A 23570-nucleotide genomic window follows, 5' to 3' on the forward strand; every position below is an offset into this window, starting at 1 on the left:
ATCACTTTTGATGAGGAAGCACGTCAAGTGTTTCAAACATTGAAAGACATCTTATCTTCTAACGATGTTTTATCATTTCCAGATTTCGAAAAACCTTTCATATTAACAACTGACGCATCTGATACAGCAATTGGAGCTGTACTTTCTCAACAATTTCATGATGGAGACAGACCAATAACATTTATTTCAAGAACTTTATCCAGAACCGAAGAAAATTACGCAACGAACGAGAAAGAAATGCTAGCCATTGTATGGGCACTTCATAATCTTAGAAATTTTATCTATGGAGCAAAAATTAAAATTTACACTGATCATCAACCATTAACGTTCGCAATATCCCCAAAGAATAATAACGCTAAATTAAAAAGATGGAAGTCATTTATAGAGGAACATGATCATGAAATTCATTATAAACCAGGACGTTCTAATATAGTAGCTGACGCACTATCAAGAGTTCAAATTAATTCTCTTACACCTACGCAACATTCTGCAGAGAATGATAATACTTCTTATATACCTTCAACAGAAGCTCCTATAAACGTTTTTCGTAACCAATTAATATTTCAACATTGAAATAATTCAACATACGAGTACGTTACTCCTTTTCAAAAATTCAAAAGACACATTTTTACTGAAACTGAATTTACAAAAGAATTCTTAAAACAAAAACTAAAAGAATACTTAATTCCCGGAATAATCAACGGAATATTAACAAACGAAACAACCATGGGAATAATACAAGAAATTTATAGAGATACTTTCAACCCAAGAATCGTTAAAGCTAGATTTTCACAAACCAAAGTTGAAGATTTAATTAATGAAGAAAGTCAACTATTGGAAATAGAAAATATTCATAACTTTGCTCATCGAAATGCTAAAGAAAATGGATTACAAATGGTTAAGAAATTTTATTTTCCAAAAATGCACAACATGATAAAAAAATATGTAAATGTATGCGAAGTTTGTAAAATGGAAAAGTATGATAGGAATCCACAAAAATTTTTACATAAGTCGACACCAATACCGACATACCCAGGAGAAATCGTGCATATAGATATATTTGTATACAACAATAATTTTCTATTCATTTCATCAATTGATAAATTCTCGAAATTTTTGAAAATGAAACCTATCAAATCACGATCAATCACAGATATAAAAAATGTATTAATAGAATTACTGTACGATTGGAATTTGCCTTCGCAAATAGTTATAGACAATGAAAGTACATTTGTCTCGAACGTAATTAAGCAACAAATATTGAATCTAGGGATAAAGATATTTAAAACTCCCGTAAATAGATCCGAGACGAACGGACAAATAGAACGTTGCCATTCAACAATAAGGGAAACAGCAAGATGCACTATGGCATTAAATCCCGATATAACGATAAATGAACTTATACGGCAATCGACTTACAAGTATAACAATTCGATACATTCGTTTATAAAAAATACTCCAAAAAATATTTATATCGGAGAATATTCTAATGATGTACCGTTCAGCGAAAGAGCGAGGTTACAAGAGATAAATAATGAAAAGATAATTGATTTATATAAAAGAAAAGAATCGAAAATTGTATCGAAGGAATATGAAAAATATGAACCAGGAAATATCGCCTACGAAAAAACAAAATCGTTAAACAAACGAAAAAACAGATACAAAATGATTATAGTGAAAGAGGATCATTCGACCTATATTATCGATCAGAATAATCGAAAAATACATAAGGTTAACTTGCGAAAACCTATTAATTAAAAAATATATGTATTCTTATCGTTCCAGAATATTAATTTGTGTAATTACTACAATTAACGGAAATTCCATGAGGATCTACAATGTAACAAATGATCCACTAGTAATAATACCATTAGGAAAAGCAACGTTAAGAACAGGAAGTTTAAGAATTTTACATCCTATTAATATAACGCAATTAGAAGATGTTATAATGAATAATGATGAAAAAATAAAAAATCAGTTAAATTTAAATGCGCTCGACAAGATTGTAAAGTTCAAGGTTAACAAGTTGCATGAAACGTTTAGGAAGATTAGTCCACATAGTGTACGTACTAAACGCTGGGATTCTATCGGCACCGCATGGAAATGGATTGCTGGAACACCCGATGCTGAAGATCTACATATTATAAATTCCACGCTCAATGCGCTTATTGAGCAAAATAATCGTCAAATACTAATCAACGATAAAATAGACGAACGCATACAAGATGTTACAAATATTGCAAACAACGTTCTACGACTAGAAGAAGAAAGACTGCAAGAAAGATCATATGAGATAATACAACTAGTATCGATTTCTAATATCGACCTGCTACAAGATTATTTGGAAACCATCGAAGAAGCTATATTGCTAGCAAAACAAGGAATACCGAGTAGCAAACTCTTATCACTAGCAGATTTGAATCAAATGGTAACTTTTCTCGCCGAACACGATATCCATGTAGCTACTACAGAAGAATTGTTGGTAAACGCAAAAGCACAGGTATCAATGAACAAAACGCATGTAATGTATATACTGAAATATCCGTATGAATCCAAGGAAACATTTGAATATTGGTACATTGATTCGATTTTAAAGGATAAAAAACGACTTTTCCTTAACAATAATCATATCATCAAGAATCAAACACATGTTTATGAGTCGCTACAGCCATGTGAAGAAAAAGACAACAGCAAATACCTTTGCGACAGCATGCATTTAAATCCGTCAACTGAGTGCATACAAAGATTGGTACAAGGCAAACATGCCAACTGCACTTACGAAAAAGTCTACTACAACGGATTGATAAAAAGAATAAACGATGAATTTATTCTTATTAATGATGCAAACATAACGATTTCTTCAAACTGTAACAACAGTACCCGACTCTTTAATGGATCATACCTGATACAATTCGAAAATTGTAGTATATACATAAATAATGAAGAGTACCCAAATCTAGAAACAACAGTACAGATAAAAAGTTTCTATTCAACATTGGGACTAACCGCAACTGAGATCGATACCATAGATAAACCACCTACCGAATATCTCACCAACATGACGCTCACCAATCGAGAAAAGCTACAAATTATCAGTCTACAGAATGATTCGCTGGCATGGAAGATAAACATCTTTGGATCATTATGGGTAACATTTCCTATAACCATCATTGGAGTTGCAATATTTTGTTTCATCTACAGATGCAAAAGAACTACAATAAGGATTGAACAACAACCCGCAACCTTCACGAGTACTCCAATGACATTCCAAGCTCTACAACGGACTTTGAGGACAAAGTAACTAAGAGGGGAGGAGTTAGCACCAAGCGGATCTTGTTCTGATGAAACAGCGAAGATCAACACATTCTGAAGTAAACACCATGCAGCAGCAAAGATCAGCACATTCCGATCACCGTCCCATGATCAAGTCGTTATGCTCCCACGGTCAAGCCGTTATGCTGCACTTGCAGTTATGGAACAGTACGGATCATATTACTGCGAGGCCAGCGTAGCGCAGCAATAGCGACAGTCTTAAGTTAGATTCAAAGCAGTACAGTCGAGAAGTGCGTTCGCTTCTGCTAGAATAGTTTTAAGTATTAGATGTAAGAAATAGAAATAAAAACTTTTTTTTTGGCCACTCGGCCAGACGGAAAGTTTAACTATCATATTCGTAGAAAATTGGTGATGATGATGATCAAAGGTTTCTTTAAGCATAATAGCTGTTCGCGAGGGGCGGCCCGGTGGTGCATGTGATAAACGGCGCCATAAGCCAGAAATGGCCGGCGTGACCTGTAAGGTCGTTAAGCCAAGAAGAAGCTGTTCATATTTTCTTTTTGCTTTTTTAAAACTACATCCTCAGGAGGGTCATGGTCTTCTAGATTTGGCTTTTCTTTACTTTAATCAACCCTAGCGAGATGGTTAGTCCTGCCTAAAGGACTGGTTCGGATGGGTTTTGATGCCCGGACCTGCCGTATAACATCATTGACGCTACGCCGTTACACCATTTTTATCATAAAAATTAATATAGAAATTAAAATGTTATTAAGAATATAATCATGGAACCAAAACACTTTTTAAAGAAATCATTTATTTTGTGATACAATTTTGTTTCTTTGTTTCATTAAAATTTCAAACACTTGGAAACAATAAAAAGCAATGAGAAATATTTATTCCTCATCGTTAGTTAAAGATCTTTGTAAATTTCATTTTCTCTGGCAATCATTCCATAATACATCAACCTTGTAGACCTTGTAGACCATCAACCATTCCATCTTATCGTGCACAACTGGTTTGTGTTTTATTATGCAAAACCATTTCTGTGGGTGTAGCATAAACTTAACGTGTCTCTTTAGGAATGCTTCCCTAAACAGAAATAACATATTGCGAAATAAAGTGGTACGGTTGCCGAACGTCGAAGAAAGCTTGCTACATTTCGTTACGCATCTACCCGTTTTTATGGTCATACGCTACAACGAAATGCTTCTTGCCCGGTCGGTGCCATTTTGTACGCGAAGGGTAAAGGTGAAGATCTCGCTGCACCCAAAAATGGTGGCAGTAAACTAAGCGCAACGAAGCACAGAAAACGTTTGGAGATTCCTGTGCGTGTGTGGCTATGTGCCGTAGTAAAAGAGGAAAGTAATGAGGGCAAATTACATTCGCTAATTGTGTTATGTGCTTTAGGTTGTGGCGTCCCCTTGGGAGACTTGTGGGAATGAGGCTGCGTATGTGCGAGTAACCATTTCCACACTAAAGGTGGTACATGTAAGTCTAAAACCATACGCATATCACAATTCAAAAGCATTCGTTCCTTCTCCAACCGAACCTAAGTCTCGGAACGATGAAAACAGGAACTGCTGGGAGGAAGATTCAACTGACTAAAAGTTTTCTCTAGCCTGTCTGTCCGGTTTGGTTTTCTCTTTCACCTCTTGTGATCCTTTTACTGTGCTGCTCAAACTGTTACCCTGCAAGCGTTAAAACATGGGATCCTCGTTGGCAAAACTACTCCACTCGCATCCGTGCGCCTTTTGTTGTGAAGCCATCTTTTGTGCTTCCGCTTGTTCCCGAAAGAACATATCGCAAGACGTGTACGGGGTGAGGCGTACAAACATAAGCATAAACCACTACAAACACCCTGCCTTTACTTCCGATTCGGCAAACCAACTTCTTGCGTTTGTACGACTCCTCGCACTCACAGGAGCCACTCATACACAATCACTCTTTTGCTGTGCGTTGTTCTGCCTGTCAGTTTTAATTATTCAAATCTACCTCTATTTTCATACGGGATTAAATTTGTGGCAGTGGATTCCGCACCCATTTGCCCCATCGCCAACCGCAACCAGTTTGCCAGTGTGTTGCTACACGCGTACACTTTTGACGTGCGTGTGAATGTCTTGCGCTACGGAAATGAAAAGCCGCAAGCAAGTCAAAAATCGAGACGCAGCAAAAGTTTATGCAATTCCAAAATAAAAGCTTATGCATCCGGGGCACTTTTCGGTGTTGGGATTAATTATGAATTTTTGACAGTGAGGGAGGAGTTCTCACGCCGTTTGAAAATTGTGGCTGAAGCTGCCGGAAGCAGTTGCATGTTCCTGCGGGTTGTGCGCTTATTGTGATAAGTTGACACGTGTTAATCGAATTCGGTTTTGCAAGCAGCACGATGAAGTTGCATTCGTGTGTTGGATGTTTTTGGGTAGTTTATGCATTTCCTGTGACATTCGTCTGGGAAACAGAAATTGACAACTTTAGCCAGAATTGCAGCGCTTAGCGTGCACTAATCCTTTCCATGTTGGTAATTACAACTTTCAATTGTACCCTAAAAAAGGATAAATTTTCAATCAAAAGTTAGTTTGTGCAATAGAAATTTCAGTTGGTGAAATAGAAAGCTAATTTCAGTAAACTCTGGCCAGTTATGGTAACAAATATATGCTTCAACAACATATCTTCCAAATTTATTTTAGAAATTATTTGGAGATTTGAGCAATATTGTGGATAAGTATTGAGCGATGAAGTTCACCGAAAAAACGTTATTGGCTCTTTTTTTAAATAGGACACAACTCACGATAAGTTAAATGGTGTTCAATAAAGGTTCATATTCGGCATCCTGTATAACTCTAACAAAAGAATAATTGCAAGCAAATTGAATATATTTTGTTATAAATAAAAAAATTGTAATACTTCAGTGAAAAATGTATTGCAACAATTAATTTCCTTCCTTCTCTTTCCTACTAAGTGTTTTTTTTTATAATACATAAACTGACCATTGTCGAGTATCGCATCTGCCACATTTGGTACGCATAAGTACGCAAATGAGGTACACTTTTTGACGTAAAATAACATAATTTTCCTGCTGGCTGCACATGGCACCAACAATTTACCATCTCCCGCAACCATCCGTGGAAGTAGCATGAGAAAAAAAAGTTTGTAAACGATGCGCAACCGTTAGATTTAGCTTCAGGATGGATAAAAGGATAAAAATGAAACGTAGATGAAAAAAAAAGTCCTTCCCGAGCTACCTTTCCGAGTGCCGAGACCGGAAAGCGAAGTGGTTTGAATAATTTTGCAATAAAATGAAGCAGTTGTATTTTCATGCTGTTTCCTTTATCTCACGTGTGCTACCATTCGAAGCCCTTAGCGTATCATTTCTGTATGCGATGCTGTAATTTTTCTTTCCCGGAACAAGTGTAGATTGTAAAATCAACCAGTGGATATGCAAAAAAAGGAAAGGAAAAAAGTAGAACATCAGCATTTGATTGTGGTGCGTGTGGTATGTGCATGAAAACCATAAACTGAGCTAAATAATGGGCAATCACATGATGTACCTGAAGTATACGTGGCGCTTTTTTCTCCTTTTATACAAATTCGAATGCAATCAAATAAAAAAATGCAGGAATAATAAAACATTCTCACAGGTGTTTGTGAAACTCAATCGGATCTGGGAAAGCACACCCGAAGCTTGAGATGATTGAATGGATAATCATAACCGGATATGATGGAAAAGAATCGAACCACTTAGAGCAGGCAGGCAAAAAAGGAAACCCTTACCATTTGCGGAAAATCCTGATTGAAACAGAAAGAAAATGTAGCATGAAATTATGGTTCGTTTTACATTTGCTTGGATTATGGAGAAAATTTGTTTCCTTCGTGCGCGTGGAATCGTTTTTACAGGGCAAACGAATGATATCAATTTCAATATTTTAACGGATGAGGTCCATTATGGAAGGTGAAGGAATAAAGCGAAGAATGTGCGTGCGAAGCTTAACAAAAACCGCAGCCATTTACCGAATTCGTCTGTAAAGGATTATGCGGGAAAGAACTCCATTTCGCTGTGAAAAGTGCTTTCCTTTCTCATTTTTGTTTATTGAGAAATGTTACAAGCGATTGATTAGAAAGCATGTATCTAGTGATTGATTTTGCATTGAACATGAAAGAATACTCTTTAAAAGATTAATATGTTAGATGAGCTAGATGAAGTATATTTCGATTTATGTATTGTAGAAGTAAAAATAAATTTAATTTATTTCAGCAGAAATATTGGTTCACTAAAACTAACTTGTCTTCAATTGTACAAGTTTAGAGATAATTAAAAATGATTTGATTATAGGTTATGATAATATAAATTATGCAGGACTAAACTATTTGGCCTACAAATAAATACACATATTAATACCACCATGACATTATCGACGGCATCGTTATAATTTTTCCTCTTTTTACTTGTTTTCTGTGTTTTACATGTTTTGGGGGCGAAATCATGATATGTAATTGTATTTTTATTTTACTTCCTTCAAGTTATAAACTCAAATGTTTATTTAAGGGAAATAGTTAATCTATTTTGATTTTCAAAGCATGATTTAAAGAAGAAAATCCTTTCCATTAATGGCATTTCTGTATTAAAAAATGAAATTGTAAACGCATTTAACTCCGGACAGGATATCTGACAAACGGCAAGTATATGCAGGCACAATCAGGATCTCACTTTCAATGCTACGTTTCCCACTTGCACCTACACGTCCCCTCTCCCCCCAGAACTAACGCCTTTGATTTAAACTGCGACTGTTTATCGGTTGTCTTCCAACTCGTCGAACCGAGTCGACCGATAAGCGTTGGCCAGCATTTCCATTTTCACCCATGATCGGCTACGCAATTGCATTCACAACCCTTTTCAGCCTTCCGGAAACACATACAGACGCCATGGTCCTGCGTGTTATCTCGCGGACCGCTTACCACTATCGTGCTGAGTGCGCCCGAAAGGAGCACATTGTTGTCCGGATGGGTGATGGGATCGTTTCGCCAGATAACGGCCGCACGGCCATCAGCAAAGTGCGATCTGGCGCTGACAAGTGCACAGTGATGGTAATGGTAAGCAGCCGCGTATCACGTCACAAATGGACGTCAAGCGCGTTACGGATCATCGTTGGGTGTAGCGATATTGTGACAAGAAACGCACGTTATCGACAAATGGCAACACAGGACCCGTCAGATGGTTAATGGCGTGACTTTACCAATCGCATCGCCATCGGATAGCGTCTTTGATTGGCGTAGATTTGTGTTTTTTTTTTCTTCGTAACTCGAAGTGGAGAAAAGGGTTGCAGCGCATTTCATTGGTGCAGCTGGATGCAATCGATTATAAGCACATTTGTTCGACCATTTGTAGGTTGCTGATAGCATTTGTTACCGTTTTAGGTATTGGAATTGTGTTTCCTAATAGTCGAGTCCTGTCAAATGATTATTTCTCTTAGACCTAATCGAGGATCAGAAAGGCCATCGAAAGTTTTATCGCGTCGCGTAACTTAAAATGCTTCAAAATAAAATGTGAAATAAATTACTTTCTAAATGAAGACTGAAAAAATATAGCTAATATTATAATTGCATATAAATATATCTTCAAAAAGCAGATAACATTGATGGCTTTGAATATAGAAGTGTATGACTTGAGTCACAAATCACTATCAAATAAACGCAGTACCTCGTGCGGAGGCTTTTAATTAGTAAGAATGTTACCCTGCTGTTATTCACATTCCATCCGTGCAATCGTTAAACCTATTGACATGATGTCTCGCACAGTCAATAAGGGTCGGGTAAATAAACACTTTCGGAAGAATTTGTGGTGTCGAGCCCTTGGAGAAAGTGCTCTTTCCGCTGCTGAAGGACTAGAACAAACTGGAACGTCTTGTACCTACGGTGGGCCACCTTTTCCAGGCGTGAAGATTTGTGGTGAGCTATATAACCAAAATATGCTGGCAGTAGGAAAATGGCTAAACAATCGATGTGGCAATCGCATGTTTGCGTTCCAAGCTTCTGACAACGCACATGTACAGTTTCTGTGGACCATTGTTCCGAAACAACCATCCACCGAAAGCAACGTGCTCGGGATCCGGGAAAGAAAGCCCCTTGGAATGTTCAATCATCTTCAGGTTGATGAAATATTTACATACACACCAAACAACACCACAGGTACGAGGAGAGGGGCATTTTGCACAAGAATCCAAACCCCGAGCTTTCCAATTCTCGACCAGTTCTGAGGACCACACTTATTTGATTTAATACAAACACAGTACTCCCACCGGTTCCACCACAGTACGGTGAACACGATCGGGTAGTGTAAGGGTGACCCGCACAAGAACGATACATTCGCCAAGCCGTAGCTCCATGCAAACAAATCACCGAAGAAGAAGCGCACCGAGGACAATGGTGCAATAGTGGCAACCCCTGGACCCTCAAGGCGAATGTAGCACACTTCAACCTTAACCTGACACGCGACGAAATGGTGCTAAACCTTTTGTCATCTTCTGGTACTGTGCGCACAAAAACGACCGGTCTGGAAATTCCAGAAATCTTGTTTTTGTTTGGACACTTGATGAGAGACTGGAACTGAAGCTGTCGATGAATATTTGACAAGTGCCGTCCTTCTACAGGACCGATGGCTAAGATGGCGTACCATACCATACGTCTCAAACGCTTTGTGTCCATCCCGCAAGCATCAACTGCTCCAAACTGCGCGTCAGAAACAATCAAAAACCGGTACCTTCGGGGAGCTTCGGGGAGCTTTGGTTTGCTTACCTTTCACCAGGATTGCTGTGCTTTTCTAATCAGCAGCATTTTGTTTGCACAGTTCATTTGAATTCGATTTGCTGTGGTTGTGTGGTACAAAAATCATCCTTGTGTAGGACGGTCCCCCCCATGTTGGTTGGGATAGCAATCATGCAGAGCGGAATGATATTTGTTCTCTGACCGTTTGTGTCGGTTCTGGTCAGCACGAAACAAAGCAAACGACGGCAAAGTGCATGTGTTTTGTTTTACCTGATGTTTAATGGGCTAAACAATTATGATGCATCTGGGAAATATGTTTTATCAAATTGAATTTCGTTCAGCAAACTTGGGTGGGAGAAGGTCGTTAAGAGCGATTGTAAAGCGAAATGAAACAGAACCATTTTGATATAGTGAAGTGAGAATATTTTTAATCAAATTTGTGATATGCATTATTGATTTTATTGTTGGATTATAATCATTCTAGCAGAAGTTTCATACGCTAGAAAAATATTCAACGATGCCCAGATGGAGAAGAGAATTGAAGAAGAATATGAAGAAGAATTGAAGAAGAAGAATAGAAATTTATAGAAGAATATTCTATCCACCCAATATTATTTTAAGAGACTAAACTAATTCATTTTGATATTTTAACGATTTTTTGAAACATAAATCAATAAAATGATGAATCTATTTTTCCCCTTCAATATAAACGTTCCACGAACTTTTTTTAAATCCATAACACAGGAAATCCAACATAGTTTTAGTTATTGCTTTAGTTTAGGTAAAAATTATTCTAATTTAATGGAATGTAAAAACTCATTTATTATTTTCTTAATGTTGTACTATTTTCATGTTATAATCTCTCTCGTCCAAAACTAGTTTGCAATGCTTGTTGCACAAAAAGCATCATCGATAAATATTCTCGTCCTATTGAAAAAGTCACAAAGCATATGTTCGGGCCGAAAACATGTTATTGAATTATAAATTGATACCCCTGGTTGGCCTGGGCAATATCTGTCAATAATTATTATCGTTCCCTTGGGGACAGTGAAGCGGGGCGAATAGACATACTCCCGCGCTCTACACGAGACGCATCCTTCGTTTCGTACCGAGCACAGCATTCCAAACAGATCTGCATCTGCAGGGGCTTTGCAATCTGCTTGACTTCTGTTCACACAAAGCAACACCACTTCTTCACCCCTTTTGTACGTTGGGATCTTTATGTCCAGCTTCCGTCTCCATCTCAGATCCCGTATTTTGTTGCTAGCCCTGTGGTCATACATTCAGCCTTCAGCCATGTTACGGTTCGGTAGAATTTTCGTGCTAGGGGCTGCCTAGTCGTTGCAGAAACTGTCCAAACACTGCTAAAGTTCTGCTCCATCGCCGCTTGACATCATTATTATCTTCCTTCGAGCCAGCCACAGCAGGCGCCCAAGCAGAACGTCATCTGGGATGGTCATCAAGAACAAAACGGGGAGTCTTCTTGCTCCGGTGCTATCGGTGGCATTGTTTGGGTGTACAAACGGGTGAAGCAACAACGCGCCATCCTTCATCGTAGACGGTACCCTATTCAACGGTTTCCAAATTTCGGAACCAACACGCAGACCTTTATCGAATATTTGGCTCCAATGTCGTTCCGTTGGGTTGCATTTAGCGTCATACAGGGTGGGTTTGATATGCACATGATGCACCTTGGATTCGGGATGGTCTTTCATCAAAGAACCGGTGACGATAGCCGTACATGCAGATGGGAACGTGTGGTATCTATGTACATACACAAGATATTGCAGGTAAAATCCATCCCATATTCACCGGGGATGCAACACGGAAGATATGATTGAAGGACATCGTTACGCATCGATTCATCCCTTATGAGGTAGGCCTTATTCCGTTATCTATTGTGCACGATTGACCTTTAGACGAATCTGTTAATTATCTTGCCGGTAAGGAACTTGCTTCAATTATTCACTCATGGAAGGTTTGCCAATAATATGTTTTCAACTTCAGTTGTCATTCTTCAACATGCCGCACTGTTCAAAACTTTTTTTTATTTTACGTCATTATTTTAGATCTTACAGATGATAGCATTAAAATACTGTTCTTGTATCATTTTATTGCCATCTAATTTCAACGTTCCATTTTTAGATGTTTCCTGCTTTTGTTATTTTTGGATCATTTCATCAATTATATTTCAATAAATTTTCTTGAAGTTTTTGGCAAAATGTATACCCAACATATCAAGAACCTAATCTATATTTGCCCCAAGAGTAGCGGTTGCATTCATTCCTTTCTGGTGTCATCAGCGAAATCTTGCCTGACTCGTTCGCTTATTCGCAACACCAACGACAAACCACCGTTATCAACACCATTGTGAATCGTTCCCTACGTGTACACTTTTCGCCAAACAATTCGCTTCTTCAGAAGAAGCAAAGGCTGCCTGTCCAGTGTCGTCCGTTTTGTAGAGGAATTTCCCAACGCAACTCGTACTTGTCGCATTATTATCAGCGGAATTATGAATAAACTCGGATAAATGTCCCGCAGCGGATGGAACCGAGATCACGCATCCGTGTGGATGGCGATGATGATGTTGGTACCTTGTGCTTCATTGTTTACCACCCGTTGCGGATCCTTAACCCAGGAACGCCGGATCACGGATAGACGATGCACTTGCTTGTATCGGCACGCCTGGCAGAACGGTTGGTACAGATGCAACATTTGCGTGCCCAGCCCAGAAAGATTCTCGGTACATAGGGAGGTGAATATGAATTCGAACATGGTAAACGATGCGAACGGTCATGACGAAAACTCGCTCCCGTCCAGTTGCATGGCAGGATCGAGCGTAATCAGAAGTGCATGTTTGTGTAGTTGTTTATATCCCAGGTGTACCCGTTGGTTATGGTGCGAAGCTTCCGGTCTGCCTGTTTGGATTCCTCTGTTTCCGACTCACAAAGCCACATAGCACGGGTTAAACATTGGCGCGAAACGATCGAGCAACAGCTCTGCTACGGGTGGATACTTTTATTTACCTTTTGGGATGGTACGTTTTCTTCGAAAGGAACCAATTTCAAAACCCATGTCCATGTTACATCCCCCACCGGGACAAGGGATAAGACAATCTGGTTGGCTGGTTGTAGCGAGAATGTTCTCGTATTTGCATGGTAAATGGAATTGATGACGGGTTCCTTCTAGAAGCTTTGTAGCTTCGAAGTTAGCTAAGACTACTAGCCTCTAAATATCATAAAATGAACGGAAACATATAAGTGATACTGTTTTGGTTATTATGAATGATTTCGTGTAGTACATTTAATGTTTTTTTTGTACCGAATGCGTTGATCAGAATGGACAAACTTAGAATGGAAAATACCATGGATAACCAGAACTGAAGTCTTATTCCAGTAAGTTGGAACCTTAAAAAATAAAGTTAGCATTTGACTTAGACTCTTTGTGATACGGGGGATTAAATGTCCTTCCGTGTAGGCCTCACCATTTGTGGAAAATATTTCCCGTTTAAAGTTTGCACAAACAAAAATAATAAAAATATTACGTATTTTAGATAATGGTAAGGTTGAACTTCTTCAGTAAAATTTCAATGTTTTACAGTAAATCATCTCAAATATAAACTTAAATATTAAGCAAGTAAGGCGATCAATTCCTTGTGTAAATTTAAACACTTACAGCAGAGTAAGTAACTACAGCAAATATCTGAGTAAAACAAATGTCTGGAATTATATAGAAAATGGCAAAGTGATGAATGTCACGTGACTAACAAATAGCTCAACTGGCTACCATAAAAGGTTACAGTCGCTGTAGCATTACAATTTAGTACAAGCTATTAAATTCTAATGAAATAGTTGTTGATGACCGCTAACACAAACATAAACTAGCAACGTCCAGAATATGAACGGTGGCATTTTAACAAATTATTCCATAATCAACCATGTATCGCCATGGCGTACTAGGGTGGCGTACTTCAATCGAAGGGTCGAAAAATTGTTAAAATGTTACTCAAAAAAGATTTGTTACCTAAATCGAACAATTTGTTTCGCAAGGTATCTAAAAAATGCTTGAAAGATGATCAAATTGTGAAGCTATCGGGGGTCATTCAATGAAAGCTAAAATGTGTAATAATTGTTTTCATATCTGTAGACATGCAAATGCCAAATTGGTTACATTTTGGTGAAAAAAAAAGAATGATAAAAATGAGAATCATGCATGAATGAGAAATGAATTACAAAATAAAACTTCTTTCTGTGGAGTTTGCAGTGTGAACAAAGTTTGGATAGACAGAGTTCTGAGCGTTTATTGTAATTTTCTATATTTTAGCTCATTCTTCTCTAAATTGCAAGGAACTTGAATGAATAGTTGCTCAAATCAGAACATTTGTTTTGCACATAGATTAATTTGGGGTTTTATACGATATGGACGTATGTATGGGGTATGGGTATGGTTGTAATAAGTGGATGCGTATCGATGGATTGTCTTTCGTATACTAGTCACTTTATTAAAACGTGTAATGTGTCTTATTACATTGTAAGTCGCGGTAGTGTGCGTTGCAATACGCACGCGGTGTGTGCGTACCATACTTGTACTTAAGACGTATAAAGTACGGTTTGCACAACGTCGCCACATATGTTTGTCAAACGAAGTTAATAACGATTATTTTGTTTTCGAGTTTCAAGAAAATTTTAATGAAACTTTACATCCAGCCTCATTCTCACACCGATTTTTTTAAACAAGCAAACACCAGTTCATAGCATTCACTTTGAACTGTTATTAAGTTGAGTTAAACATTTGCGCCCCAATCATGATTATGTTTTTGCCAGCGTTGCTCATTAATTTATGCACTGTGAATTGATTTACAAATGCAACCCCTGTAAGTAAAACACAGTTAACATCAAGAAAGCAATCCAATTTCTTCCATTCTTTTTTCGCCAATCCGTGTCAAGCGAGCTAATAAAAAGTCTTCCGCTTATGCTAAGGTTTTCCTGTACGGCTGTGATTAGAAGTCATAATGATAAAAATTTATGCCACATTGTCTTACCCTCGTACCGCAACGGCCCAAACAAGCTTTTTCTGTTTCATGTTACAAAATAAAAGATTCCCCACGTTAGGCGACAAACAGTGTCTTGTTTGCTGTCTGTTCCCCGGCTAAGGCTTAGCAACCGTAATTTTTCCCTTTTTTTTAAACAAGCCGAAATTCTGTAACCAAAGGGAGGAGTGTCGGTGTCTCATTTAATGTACAATTTCCCAAGGGTGTTTTTACTTTTCTGACAATCGTAAATAGTTACATGCATATGTTGCGTAACACAGCACACTCTGTGTGCGTTATGCGTCTTTAGCTTTTAACGGATTTGTTTGGGTTTTACGGGTGTTTGCATTCGTTGGATGCGGGAGTACCTTGTTTAACTGGAAGTAATGGTTGGGGTTGGTGATGGTAGGAAGATATTATCCGTAAACTTGGGAGGAATTTTTAAAGTAATATAATGCATTTGATATCTTCATAAGGAAAACGTGCAAAGGTAACTTCAAAACACGGTTATTCGTTTAGCATAGGAAGATATTACAGCAATATATCATAATAAAAAATGCGGCAATTTTCAATTTACACATTTTTCATTTTATTACCAAAAGAGTATCCAAAACTATTCTATTTTTACTTTAATTAATTCGTTTTTTTTATTGTTTGATGATATGAGAAGGAATATTAGTTATTTTTATAAAATTTCAATAGCAATTAGTTAAATTTTATAAAAATAAATTATTTTAACACATTTAAATATGGTTATTGCCAGGAAGATAAATAAAAATAAGAAACGACTTCCAACCATCATGAAATGTTGTATTCACTTCTGCACTATTCTTAACTCGATTGCCAACAGCAAAAAAGAGTTAAACGAACCAAGGCAGCTCACGTTCGGTGCAATTAGTCGAAAATATTGAAAACACCCTTTTTTGCATCAACATTCGCCAAAGCATAAACCAACGACAGTACACTCGCCCAAGAAAAGTGACTTAATTCAATTGCGTTGGCCTCGACAAAGTGACGATAAGATCGGCTAATTGTATCCAACATGTACCCCAACCCATCTGGTCCGGTAATAATTTTGCCGCGCACTCGCGAGAATTCATAAGAACTGTCTGTCAGTGTAGAAACCGCTGGAAAACTTCTTTTGCTGTGCCGCCTAAAGATGTAACAAGATTTTCCACCCCCCCTCGTCGAGGACATCAGCGCTTACCTTTTCCTAGGGGACATCAACACCACCTATCCAGGCCACAGCCGTCAAAGGATAATGCGAACGTCGTTCATGAGTGGTGCAAAATTATCATCCTTGCTGCGTGTTGCGTACGATGAATGACAATGAGCGCTACCCGAAATAGCTGGTAGACAAATGCCTTCTTTTAAGCTTTACGCGCTCTGACCGTGGGAAGGGTTGCCACGAAAGGGGGTATGTGAGTGAGTAGAAAAACGCGGTGTCGTAAAAGTGTGGCTTCATATTCCATTAGCCTCAATGATCGGGCTCAAGTGTGACATCAACGGGATGAAATGATTCCTTTGTGCCCGGTGGGTGTCGTGGCGTTAGTTGCTTCCTGCTAAATTTTTACCCCTGCACCTGTCACGTTGTGCAAGAGTGGCGTCCATTTTGTTCTTTCCACGTACGGCCGCAATCGTTTGGGAAGGGCTGGGTGTGAGGTGGGTTTTCTAGCACGTAGTTTGAATTTGATACCTCTTTTTGTCTTTGGGCAAGCTTAATAATTGCCCAGCACTTGAGCGTCAGCTTAAATTACGCAGCATGGTATGATTGAAGTAAGTTATTCAACAGGAGCAACCATTTTCGCCTCTGGTGTTGTTTATTCCCAAAGTCACTGGCTGGGCGACAACAGTTCACTACATAAAACATATATCATTACTCAGTAGTGCTTAGGAAGTTAAAATGTGAATTGGCTTATGGACAGACGTGAGCTAAAGATCGCTTCGTGTTTTAAGCAAAAACAGCCTAAAAACTATTAACCTTAAAGTGCTTAAAGGGCAAAATACATTTAAAGCAAACTATGTTCAGTGTAGAGCATCAACTTTTCACCAAATATAAAAACACAGCAAATTTTGCCTCATGGTTATGATTACGTCGTAAGATAAATTAGCAGAACATTTTAAAAATTGTTTAAAATTTTATTACAACAAAGTCTAAAATGTCTTAAATTACTTGTTTTGTTAAGATATGTATCTACCTACTACCGATTATTTTATGAAAACAAGAAGGAGAAAAACTGTCACTCTTTCTATTGTTAAACGTTGTTAAAAATATTTAACCTTGTTTTCAAAATTTGAAAATGAATGAAAAACCATTTTTTTTAATTTCTTACAGCCTTGTGAATCATCATTCCTTTCTATCTTTTTAACTTACTGTTTTAAACAAATTGTTTTCGTACAGTTTATAGCATTCGAACTGTATACAATTTACTATTATTCTGTATTCTGTTTCGTAGAAGTTTGACTGTTATGTGTCTTAACGATAAAGTCTTCAAAGACACCGCCGCTGCCACATTAAACAACGATAACAACACCCATTTGTTGCCAGCTTGGGCCTCATAGTGCATTGTTTTACACGATTGCATTGAAGAACATTAATAAAATGTGTCTGCCTGCTCTTTCTAATGTTTTAAATGACCTGTTGTAGCTACCATACATGTTTAGTATCCTGCGGGCAGAACAATGTATTCATCTTGCACCACCCCCAAACCGTACGGATGGTGATATACGAGAGACAATGACCGTGGCATTGTACGGTGACGGTCATAGGCTGACCGTAACCTCAAACTCATGTCGTGCGGTCAATGTTTGAGGTTATGTCGTTAAAGTGCCCCATAAAGCCAACCCCCCTGGGACACCCGCCGTTTCACATTGAGCCCGGTGTCCGGAGGAAGAGGCAGCAGTAGCACAACTTCGGCAAACAAATGTTTCCCGGCACGGAGTGGGTACGCAGTAATGGCTCTTGCCCATTGAAAGGAATAGAGCAAAAGCAAAAAAAAACTGAAGGCTGCATTTGTGGCGTCATTTTAGTGAAATTACCTTTGCACGGATGGGAAACAAAGATATCTTTTGCGTGAAAGAGAGCGAAAGCAGTAGTGAAAAGTGTGACCACTTTATCCACGGGTGCCATATTGCAGTAATGGGTTAATTAAATTTTGTCCAATCACCGGACCGAGGACCTATTGCTACGAGCTTTTGATTCATCGTTTCAGGCTCGATCCATGCACCGTGTGCTGCAAGACACAGACGCTCACACACACACACACCGAATCGCCTTCCGACGATAAACGAGCGGGAAAAATTTCCATACTAATGCTAATAATATGTTAATTATAGTAATTGATGTTGTTAAACTTATCAAACGGTTTCACCTGACACGTGAGTATGAGTGGAGTGTACGCGTCTGTCGACGTCACACACTCCAAAGGATCCATGTTCGCCATCCTGATTACATTCACCCATGTACCGTCACATTTCCCCCCTGCGTTTGACGCCCTCGACCACACAGTTTGTTTGGGATTTATTTGTGTAAAACTTTTCCCGTTTTCCCTGCCCAAAAAACGCTTCCTGGAATGTATATATCGCATCACAGCTGTGTTCAGTTCCTCCCGCGATGCTACACTCGATCGGTGATCGATTCGTTGTTTGTCCTTTCTGGTGTGCTGGCTGTTTCAAACCAAGGCCACCGGACGGATTAAACTCCGAGCTGAAACTCATTTTCCATGCCTGTGGAAACTTCCGAACCGAGGATGTCCACCTTTTGTGGGCTCCGTCACGCTAACTTCACGACCGGTTCCAAAAACCCGTGTACTGGCTTAGAGGACCAAATTTCCACCCTTGTAAGTATGCAAATTAAGGGTTCGCTTTTGTCTCTATTTGTTCAATACAAACGTGCGAAGATGTGTGTACGCGTGGGTTGTGTTTGTTCATCACTGTCATTGGTTCGTCCTCTTCCACGTACGCTATTCGGAGGGGGTTTACAATAAACTACGCACATGACCGGTAGCATAAACCTCATCAAGTCGAGCCCGAAAACCTCGTGAGCCCGTGATATGTTTTTGAATTCCCGGCGGGTAACTTTTCGTTGTGCGCATATCGGGACGTTTTGAGGTTGGTTTTGTGATAGATGGGTAAAGTGTTTTTCTGGAGCTTAGGAGCGAATGTGTACAACGGCATGTGTGGCCGGTGGTTCGTTTTCATCCGATCCGACCAATCGAACCGTGCTGCTGCTACGATATCCAGTTTTTGGGATAAACATAAACAACGGCGCATCATCATTTCGCTGGAATGAGTGAATTCTTGTGGATTGGGGTTTTTGGGTGGGTTTAAGGTTCGCTAGGTAAAGGTCAATGTACGTTCGATGAAGCCGCTAATGATGGACTAATGAAGCTCGTGTTTCAACAGCTGCTCATTTCCGAAGTTTGTATCATTCCGCAATTGTGAAGGAATTTTTGGGGGATGTTTTCATTTAGGCGATACTCGTCTCATGAAAGGGTAGAACATATTTTATCTTTTAAAATACTGTTTAATTTTTTACATTAAGTTTACTGAGAATTCTGAAAAACATGGCGACTAATGTGATTTGATAAAATGATTAGTTTTATTTTCTTTATTTTAACTGCAATAGGCAATATAATTTGTTAATGCCAAGTATTATTCATGTATTTTTGAACATAAATTGTTGTACGTGGATTTTTTCCATTTTTTAATTTTTACTTTAAACAAAAATATTACCACACTTTTTATTTACTGAGCTTAATATAATTCTATTAATATTAATGGGCTTAATATAATTCTTATTTAAAAAAATGCAGCAGTTAAATTTTCAATCACTGACTAATTTTTCCAGTTATTCTGTATTGGTTCTCTGACAATTGGTTTACCTAGGCTCGTTTCTCACTGGATGCTTTCCGAAAATAGATAAAGATTAAAAGAAAACCCAATCAAAGCTATGCGCGACAGTACACAAGCGAAAGATACGCATGATCTTTTGCTTTCCAAATAAACGATATTGGCTTGATATTTTAAATGAAATTTGCTCCGAACGAAATGGAAAGGCAACGTTTAGAAAGAAAACAAAACAGTAAAACGAAATCCGTCAATGTTTTGTAACCAATTGTTCAAAGAAGAATATTGCCCCCTTTTTTGTTGCTTTCCAACCCGTATCTATTTTCTGCCATTTTGGTACGTAAAGCCTTATCAAATCAAAGGCTCAAAGTCAATACTTCAAAGCGTCAGTGCGTCGACCGGGTGAGGACCAGCACAGATTCGGTGTACATCCGGTGCGCTTGAAGAGCCAATTGAACTCGTAGCGTGTACGGTGGATTATAACAAAAAATAAACCTCCATACAACCTTCTGTTTTTTTTCTTTTTTTGTACGGAACACTCACACACACAAAAGTAGAAGAAAAAAACAACACAAGCCCTCTCCGGAAATCTGCCGTGATGAAGGTAAATATTTGTTTTCCACGCACCGTTTCTCTTTTAATCCGCCCAATCAACGTTTTAGCCGATTGCAAGTCGGCTGTCTAATGGATATCCGATTTTCCAAACAGTGATGGAGCTAAATGCAGATCCCGGTTCGCTAGATTCTCGGTAAGGGGTATGTCCTTCTATGCCTTGGTCCAAACGACAAAGCAACGCAACGGGAAAGGAATGGGTCACGTTGGGATGGTTAAGATGAAAGCCCTTCCACCTTAAAACAATTACAAACAATCGATCACAAACGTGGGCCGCATGTGAAGAGACTGGTTGCCTTCTTCCGGTGTAACCGTGTTGCTTTTTTGTCGTGTCTTTTTTTTCATCTCGATTTTTTCTCTCCGCCAGTTGATAAACCCGATCTGGCCTAGGGGCTGCCAGCAACAGAAATCTAACCGGCACGCAACAAACCAGGGTGGCGCTCGGGTAAAGCGCTTCGAGCCAATCTGCTTAGGTTCATGGGGTGAACCCTTATCAGTTTACGCCACGTCAAGCTTGTTTGACAATTTTCGTTAAAGTTTAATCATGTCTGCCTCAGTTTTGGGGTTTATTGTCGTGTGCTTTGGGTGGGGTGCGTGTGTGCTTGGTATTTTCTTCCATTTATTCACCGAACAGGTTCCACTCGTGTGTACTATATTTACCACGTGAAAGTAAAATTGGGTTGTTGGGTTTTACGTGTGAAACAGAAACGATATCAAACAACAGCAGCAGCAGCAGCACAACAAGGGTGAGAACCTAAAAATCTGGAGAAAAACAAACCTTATGCCATCCTGCTTTACCTGTTTCGGGCACAGGGCATTATTAGCTTCATTCCCGCACAATGAGTAGCACCTGAGTAGCTGTAATCGAAACATACAATCCATCCGCTTGTGCAAAACATTTTTGCATTCAGAAAAAAAACTCAAATCAAAGTGAAAGTCTATAAACTGTTTGAATGAAAAGGATGGGAAAACCTCGCCACTTTTTGTCTTGATGTTTTTTTTTTTTATTAATATGATATGAGCAAGATTTTCAAAACAAAAAAATGATTTGCTAGAAACGTCAAAAAAATTGAAGTGAATAAAAGAAATTTTAAACACATTTTTCGGGTTTGTTGATCTATTAAAAACATGAAAATCGATTTTTCATCAAACAATAAATAAATGTTAAAGGCATTAATAAATTGTCATAAAAGTGACACAAAAACGGAGAAATTGTAAAATAGTAAAAGATCTTCTAGTTAATAAATGTATTTACTTGTTTTTCGGATTGCCAGCTGCAGGTGCCAATGTGATCCCAGACTAGTATCAGAGTGTGATTTCAAATTTTATTTTATTTATAGCAGTTTCTCTTTTGATTGTATTCACTGGTTACCTCATATTCATTGTTTTATTTTCCAAAGACGTGATCACGGTAACAGAAAATAAACAGGTTGTTAATGTTTTAGAGAACGTTCAAGTTTAATACTTCAAAACTTTCATTTATTTTGCAACAAATCTTTACTAGTTCTGGTACTATTTCTGTAAACTTCATTAATGGCTCCCATTTTTTATACTTATTAGCTTCTTAAGTAAAAATATATCTTACGTGCTTCGAACATAAAATATGAATTGAATGAGGTTTATGACTTATATCAAGCGACACATTGATAACAGCTTCCTGTACAATCGCATTTCTATTTCACCACATTATTTGCATTCAAAACATTTTATACAAAACCACGTATAAAGCTTGTTGAGTAGAATCGTGGACGTTTAATTTTTTATTGAATAAATCAACTTTATTTTTTGTCTATAAGTTGAGTTTATAAAAAGCTAGTATAGACCTCACCACGATTGCTTAGCTACTGGCAGACCGGATCCCTTTCTACGCACACTTTCACGCATGTCCTTCCTACGTATCTCGTTTATTTCGTCGGGTCGAGGTGCGGTCGTTCTCAACAGATCACTTACATGCATGAGACATTGCAACTTCATTGAACACAGTAGCAGATGAGTACAGCCAATCGGTGCCATACCGAATTAATGCTCAATTAAAGTGTCATATAATAATTTTAACCTACTAATATATTGATCAAGTGATGACTTTAAATCTCCTTGATATGTTCTTGATTGTTGTAATGATTGAAGATCTTCTTCTTATGTGGTAGTACAACCTCAAGGCATTGGCAATTTTGAATTTTCCTTGAGTATTAGGTGCACACTGACGGATAACCACTCCTGCGTCCTTTTCTAGTACGGTTCGGATAAGATTTGATATCCGTTTCTGCGATTTAAAGGTACGCCATATGTATGGTAGCACAAACCACCGTGCCACTCCAAGGGGATTAAAGATCAGTACCTCGTTATTTTTTTCTCGATTCTGGCATATGAATTAAAACTATTGACTAAATTTCAGTAACTCCATTATTAGGTAGCATTCTGAATTCGATGTTTCAACTTTGGCAGCATCATAGTTAAAAGATGCTCCTTATCAGCGGTTTTGATAATTAAAGGAAATATTTTGAAATCATTTAGATTTGCTGTTCATGCGAAAAATGTGTTTAAATGTGTTGAAAAGTTATCAGCCAGCGGCATCAGTGACACGTTAATTTAATTTTTTTGAGCGAATAGTACTATAATCAATTTGATTTTATACATTTGAAAGCGAAATTTTACTTGGCTTTTAGTTTAGCTATCGACAGCAGTCAACCATCGCTTTAACTCACCTTCAAATCAACTCCTGACAGTATCACAAGTTGATAAAATCGATCTATAAGATCCATATGTTATTCGCATTCGTTTGATGACATTTTGCAAAACCCCAAAATGCAAAAGCAATCACCAACTCTCCTTCCCAGCGTTCGCGATGAAGCGATTCCAATGGACTGGATGTGTGAAGCGGAAATTAAAAACGTCCAATCGCGCAATTCGATCCACCCATGACACGCGCGAACGGATGCGAGAAAACATTCCCGTTGACAACGGTTTTTCGAATCGAACGTGCGCGCGGGTAAACTCGAGTAACGTTCGCCTGTTTCCCCGAGTGTAACGCTAGGGTACGGAAATAATCTAG

General features: G+C 38.4%; 2 protein-coding genes across 2 annotated transcripts in view; one reads left to right on the forward strand and one right to left on the reverse strand.

The window, feature by feature from the left end:
* LOC125767626 (semaphorin-2A-like) overlaps positions 1 to 23570 on the reverse strand; it is a 423238-nt gene that overhangs the window by 394880 nt on the left and 4788 nt on the right. The window lies entirely within an intron of this gene.
* On the forward strand, positions 1766 to 3662 carry LOC125767646 (uncharacterized). Its single transcript, XM_049434444.1, has one exon. It carries the CDS (start codon positions 1766 to 1768, stop codon positions 3299 to 3301), a length of 1536 nt encoding a protein of 511 aa, XP_049290401.1. The 3' UTR covers positions 3302 to 3662.

The sequence above is a fragment of the Anopheles funestus genome, chromosome 3RL, assembly GCF_943734845.2.
Source record: "Anopheles funestus chromosome 3RL, idAnoFuneDA-416_04, whole genome shotgun sequence".
NCBI classification, from domain to species: domain Eukaryota; kingdom Metazoa; phylum Arthropoda; class Insecta; order Diptera; family Culicidae; genus Anopheles; species Anopheles funestus.

What these genes read in the sequence shown, in the direction of transcription:
- LOC125767646 (XM_049434444.1), top strand. Translation starts at nt 1,766, where the DNA reads ATGTATTCTTATCGTTCCAGAATATTAATTTGTGTAATTACTACAATT.